Source organism: Phaseolus vulgaris, chromosome 2 (genome assembly GCF_051622355.1).
Source record: "Phaseolus vulgaris cultivar YP4 chromosome 2, ASM5162235v1, whole genome shotgun sequence".
Lineage (NCBI taxonomy): Eukaryota > Viridiplantae > Streptophyta > Magnoliopsida > Fabales > Fabaceae > Phaseolus > Phaseolus vulgaris.
This window is the reverse complement of record NC_143499.1, coordinates 3538436-3544839: the sequence shown is the minus strand read 5'-3', so window position 1 is coordinate 3544839 and position 6404 is coordinate 3538436. Positions and strand designations below refer to the sequence as shown.

At 31.1% G+C, this 6404-nt stretch overlaps 1 protein-coding gene across 1 annotated transcript; it reads left to right on the top strand.

Moving 5' to 3' along the window:
* Positions 1-3986: 3986 nt before the first annotated feature.
* Positions 3987-5640, top strand: LOC137810255 (eugenol synthase 1). The gene is made up of 5 exons (XM_068611429.2): positions 3987-4339; positions 4422-4556; positions 4628-4865; positions 4969-5172; positions 5263-5640. The coding sequence occupies exons 1-5, from the start codon at positions 4157-4159 to the stop codon at positions 5427-5429; spliced, it is 927 nt and encodes a 308-aa protein (XP_068467530.2). The 5' UTR covers positions 3987-4156; the 3' UTR covers positions 5430-5640.
* The last annotated feature ends 764 nt before the right edge of the window (positions 5641-6404 follow it).

Below are 6404 nucleotides of genomic sequence, written 5' to 3'. Positions count from 1 at the left end.
ACAAATATGGACTCTCAATAGCCTTTGTTTTTCACAAAATTTCAGAAAAATTGTCCCGAAATAATTTTTTCCTGAAATTCCATGTAAGTATCTGGACTGAATTTGGGACAAAAAGAGACAAATTTCACGTCAAACAGATGAGTATTTACCTAGGAAAAAATCAAACAGTTTCACATACAAACAACCTTCTTTTCAACCCTGGCAGTGATGAATAAAAAATTTATTGAAAATCTTGTGGGACGAATCTGGGGTTCAAAACTCAGCCAAACTCAATACACACAATGACGAATGTCTGGTAAAATTTTCAGACCAAAAGGCCAAAGGAATAGGACGTAGTAAGACCAAGACCGAGAGTGAACAAAATCGGTGTTTCGAATACAAAATGTTCTGACTTTTCTTTCCTATATCTCTTTTTGTGATTTTTTTATGGACGTGTCTCATTAGCAGGGTGATAAAAACATTAGAAAGTATCTGTGAATTTTTTTCAAAAATTTTCAAGCCAATATGTTACCAAAATAAAATTGCAAAAAGTATGACAAAATTTTAGAAAATACTAAGACCATATATATTAAAAAAAGAAACATTTTAATAAATTTGAGAGATATAAACCACAATTTCCCGTGATACTTTAATATTATAAAATAATAAAAGAATCAACGGTTTTATTATAGTTACAATTTATAAACAGAAAATGATGACTATGTTAATTAAATTAAATGAGGACCATTACCGAGACAATTTTCAATATAATTTTATAAGTGTTTGATTAATTTGGATATTGAATTGGTTACTAAAAATTATAGAAAAGATTATAACATGTAAAACTTAAGAAAAAACTATGATTTCTAAATAATAAAATAAAACTGATCAAAATAATACATTCCTAACACTTCTCTTACCTAGACTTAGGTCCATCATTAATATAAAAGGTAAAAACACAAATTTTGGTACAATCTTTTATTAAAAAGACAACTATCGCTTCATATTTAATGAATTTAAATACAAGTTTATTCAATAGTAAAAAAATGTCTCAAATAATTTATTGTTAATATTTGCTTTACCGATATAAGCTTTTCAATAAGCTCAGATTTTTTAAAATTAATGTGGATTATAAGTTTTAAAACATTTCGTTTCTACTTATGTTTGGTAATTTTGTTTTCCAAAAAAATTTCCAGAAAACTAGTGCAAGCAACAACTTATTTTATGTACGTAAGAAGAAAAGTCTTATCCACATTAACATACATAAATTTAATAATGCTACTATTCAAATTTTAATTATACATCAACCATACTTTATGCCTTACCAAACTAACCATTACAATGGCCAACGTTAGTTACATAAAACCTTTGGTTTGAATTTCATTGTCACCAATAACATACAAGAATTGCTGACGTTAAGGATTAAAAATATTCAATTGGACATGAGAATCTTGATTTTAATAATAATTAGAGTTGCCAAATTCAACATGCACCTTCATGTCTTCATCCAGCACCTTCATACTTTATTTTAATTTCAACAATAATATTTTTTTATGGTGAAAAGTGTGATTTTTTATTCTTTATTTTCAATTGATATTGGTTGCTTGTGGGGATGATAGTAAACGTTAGTGGTTAATGTAAGTTTAGTGATGTTTAGACTGTGATAATTGTGTTTTCGTTTACTTATTATATAGTCCGGAAGCCGCAAAACACATAAAAATAAAACTAGCAAAGTGGAAAATGAAGTACAAAACTCAAAGAAAATTATCTTCGCTCGGTAGAAGAAACTTTTGGTTGTGAGGATTCACAATTTGCTTCTGGTTACAATAAGAGTCTACTGGAACCATTGGTAGTGTAACAATAGTTATTTTCTTAATATAATTTCTACCGTGTTTCTTAAGGAAAAAAGTCTAACTACAAGAGAATTAGGTCTTTTAGGTAAGTCGGGATTTATCTTATGGAATGCACTCATGTCAAATGATGAAACTGTTAAACAACTAGACAAGAATGAAAGTGTTGCGGTTGAAAGAGATGTATAGATGTGCACATGATGTTATTTAAAATATGAGATTGTGTTTCATTTAAAATTATTTAAAATTTGTAAAAATATCTAAACCGATTTTTCACAATTAATATGAAGAAAAATTCATATTAATTGATGTATGTTTACTTATATCTATTTTTAGTCCAAAGAAAAATTCAAAGCTAAGAAAATGAAAAAAAAAAGATAATGAAACAAAACATAGCAAAAAAAAATCATATTTAAGGTATTCCAAATTCATAATTCATGTCTACTCTTTGGAAAAAGAAAATAAGATTGTGAAACAAAACTTATCACAAAAGTACTGTATACTATCTAAAAATAATAATAATTTAGTTTGATTTTGAGAATTTCATTTTTCAAATATAATTTCAGTTTTAACCTTATTTTTCAAATAAATTTTACCATCATATTTTTAGAATTAATTAATTTTTCTTAAGGAAAGGATCTTTATTTGCTATAGTAATTTATGATGTAATGATAACATTTTTTTAAGAAAGGGAAATAATGGACGTTATTCTTTGAGGGAGAAATCAAAGTCAAACTTGAACAGGTAAAATAAAATATTGCAGAAACTAACCTAACTACAATTATTAAATAATAATAATAAAAAGGGATAAAAGATGATTTCCTTTTTGTTAAATTTTAAATATATTAAATACATTTTATAAAAATTATTCTTTAAAAAATTAAATATATTTTTGGTTCTTACAAATAATTACGATAAATTTTGTTGACGTTTTAACATGTGAATCAAGTACATTTAATTAGATTTATAATTGGTACTATGTTCATATATCCATTATATAAGCTTTACATTTATAATAATTATTATTGAGGAAGACTTTGTTTTTAAATAGTTGGAAACTAGAGATTAAGACATTTCATTGTATATAAGTGGAGCAAACTTCACTTTCATGAGTCGGTTTTATGAGGTTGAGTTAGGCTTAAAGTTCACTTTGTAATATGATATCAGAACGGTTTTATGTAGTTGACTTAGGCTTAAAGTTCACTTTGTAATATGGTATCAGAGTTATTTAAAGTTTATTCTAAAGAATATTTGTGGTATCAGAGTTATTTAAAGTTTATTCTAAAGAATATTTGTAGTCCAGTTTGTAATATAGATTTAAGAGAATGTAAAAAAAACAATAAATATAATAATTTCGAAGGCAACAAAATCAAACATCCACCACCCACTCAAACACTTATATAATTGAATATAATTTTTTACAAAAAAAAAGACACATTATAATATTTAGATAGTTAATTTGGACTCCTTAAAAAAATAGTTAATTTTGATTCTAAACATTGACCCAATAAGATTAGAAGTAGTTGAAGATTTTGATTTATTTTAATAAACGCCGGCTAATTCAAATGTCACGTCACAATCAGGAAATAAAACTAAAATAAATCCTTAAAGACATGAGATTGGTATCTTTCATTATTATTTATTCACAATGAACTTAAATAAGAAACATTCGGACAGAAACTGCCCTACTAATAGGAGGCCAATTCTCACCCTCAAACTTAGTGCTTATTTTGAACTATGCTAGTTGAAAGAGAAACTTGTGTCAAAAAGAAAAAATAGGTTGATCATCTAAAGTTATTTATATACATACATTAGATTTTTATTATTGTGGATGTTGAAAATAAAAGAGGAAAATCCAGATACAAAGGTGCAACGCATATGTAATATGTGATGAAGTTTATTTTAATTTTTTTAGTCTATAAGAAACATAAATTTAATCACTCTATATAAAAATTCACTCCAAAACTTGATAAAATAATTTTTGCCTTGTTTATTTTTGTAACTCTTACACTAATCTTGACACTTGTGGTTTCACCACTGCAGCATTTTTACACTGTTTCCACTATTTGTAAGCTCTCATAATAAAAAGAATGTGTGAATGCATAATAAGAAACGTCAAAGAATAATTATAAATAACAAACGTCAATGAATCCCTTCAAGTATTAGTAGATTTTTTTATAGTTGATTATTAGACTTTTCTCTATTGACGTCAATGAATCCCAGAAACTGTTCTACAAATAGGAGGCCAATTCATCCCTAAACTCATCACATCCTCAAACTCAGTGCTTATTTTGATCTGAACCTGAAATTTGAGTTGTTTTTGTTGAATGGCAGCGAAGAGCAAAATCCTGGTTCTTGGAGGAACAGGATACATAGGAAAATTCATAGTTAAGGCCAGCACAGAAGCAGGACATCCCACGTTTGTGTTGATCAGAGAGAACACTGTTTCTCATCCTGAAAAGTCTAAACTTATTGAGACATTCAAGGCCTCTGGAGTCACTCTGCTTTATGTATGTGCCTTTCTTTTTATGTAAGTCAAATTTGGTTAGTGTTTCAAATTTTGATGGAAATCCCTGTGGGTGATTTTTGCAGGGTGATTTACATGATCATGAAAGCCTTGTTAAGGCTTTGAAGGAAGTTGATGTTGTAATATCTACACTGGGTGGACAGCAGATAGACGATCAAGTGAAGCTCATTGCAGCAATTAAAGAAGCTGGAAACATTAAGGTACACGAATAATGTCTTGTGTTACAAAACCTCGAATCAGACATATTAATCCTTGTTTCTTCTATCATCAGAGGTTCCTCCCTTCGGAATTCGGGCTTGATGTGGACAGACACAATGCAGTTGAGCCAGTGGTTAGCTTTCTTGCGAAAAAAGTGAATATCCGAAGGGCAACTGAAGCTGAAGGAATCCCCTACACGTATATCTGTTCAAATGCCTTTGCTGGTTACTTCTTGCCTACACTGGGACAACAAAATGTCACAGCTCCTCCCCGAGACAAGGTTACCATTCTAGGAGATGGAAACGTCGAAGGTAACAACAATGTTCCAAATTATCTATTACAGTTTTTTTTTTTTTGTACAAGTAAAAGATAATAGAATTGTCTGAGTTTGTGCGTTTGAAACTATTGTTTCAGCTGTTTTTGTGTCTGAAGAAGACGTTGGGACTTACACCATAAAAGCAGTGGATGACCCCAGAACCTTGAACAAAACACTGTACCTCAGACCCCCTGCCAATGTTTTGACCTTCAACCAGCTGGTCTCCTTATGGGAAAACAAGATTAAGAATACCCTTGAGAAAGTCTACATTCCAGAAGATCAACTTCTTAAGATCATCCAGGGTTAGTGTGTATAATTTAATCAGTGTTATGTGAAGACAATTTTGATTAACCTTTAGCAAGATTTATGTTATGATTTTGTTTTCTCTGCAGAGTCTCCTTTTCCTGCTAATTTGATGTTAGCACTGGGCTACTCAATGCTGGTTAAGGGAGATTGTACAAACTATGAGATTGAGGCTTCTTTCGGGGTGGAAGGTTCTGAACTTTATCCTGAGGTCAACTACACTACGGTGGACGACTATTTGAACGCGTTTATCTGAAATCCAGGGAATAAAATCAGAGCATCCTGTGAATTGCTCAAGAATTTGTACTTTGTCTTTCAACTGTAATTTGTTACTTATGCTTGTGTTGTTGTTCCTTTAGCTTGCTGCTGCTTTCAACTTCTCATATTAAACTTCTACTGTTTGATTCTCACTGTGATTTTAGTTGAAATAATTATAAATCCTCTACTGATATTGAATCCTTTTATAATTCAAAAACATTAAATTATTTACCTTTTTATTTATAAAACAGTAGACTTTTTATTCAAAGGCATGTAGGAAGATGTATTACTCTTCCACTACAGGTAAGTTAACCTAAATTGAAAATATGATATAACAGTTGAAATCTGAATAAATAATTTTATGGTTTGAATTTTGGAATATAATGTTATGCTAATATCTAATCATAAAATATGATATGGACCGTATGAAATATATTACTTTTAAAAACGATTTCATTGGCTATAAAATATAATTAAATTACTTTGGTAGGTGGTTGAACAGAGAATGGGAGTTATGATTTGTGGGGGGGAAAATTAGGTTAGGGTTTGTGCGGTGCGGAGATGCGGCAACGTTAGGGTTTCTGTGATTTGGGGCGGCGGCGCTCGCGGTTGTGGTTGGGCGTCGCGGAGGTTGCGAACTAACAGCTGCCCTGCTGCGGCGTCTCTGAGTGCGACCCCGTGCGGTGGATTGCGGCGCGAGACGTGGGGTGGTGCGCGATCTGCGCGCGACGAGCTTGTGTCGGAGCGCGGTGGTGTTGCGCGCGGAGGCGGTGATTGGTGGCTGCAGGGCTGGTTGGGCAGTAGCTTGTTAGCTGTTGGAAATGAGGAAGGGTTCTAAGCGTTTTCTCTCATCCATGGAATTGTTTGATTTATGGAGAAGTATTTCTTGATAAGACTCTAGATGCTATTATCGGTGAAAGACATTTGCTAGACTTTGTAAAATATCTGTGACATTTTTTAATTCCGGCTACCT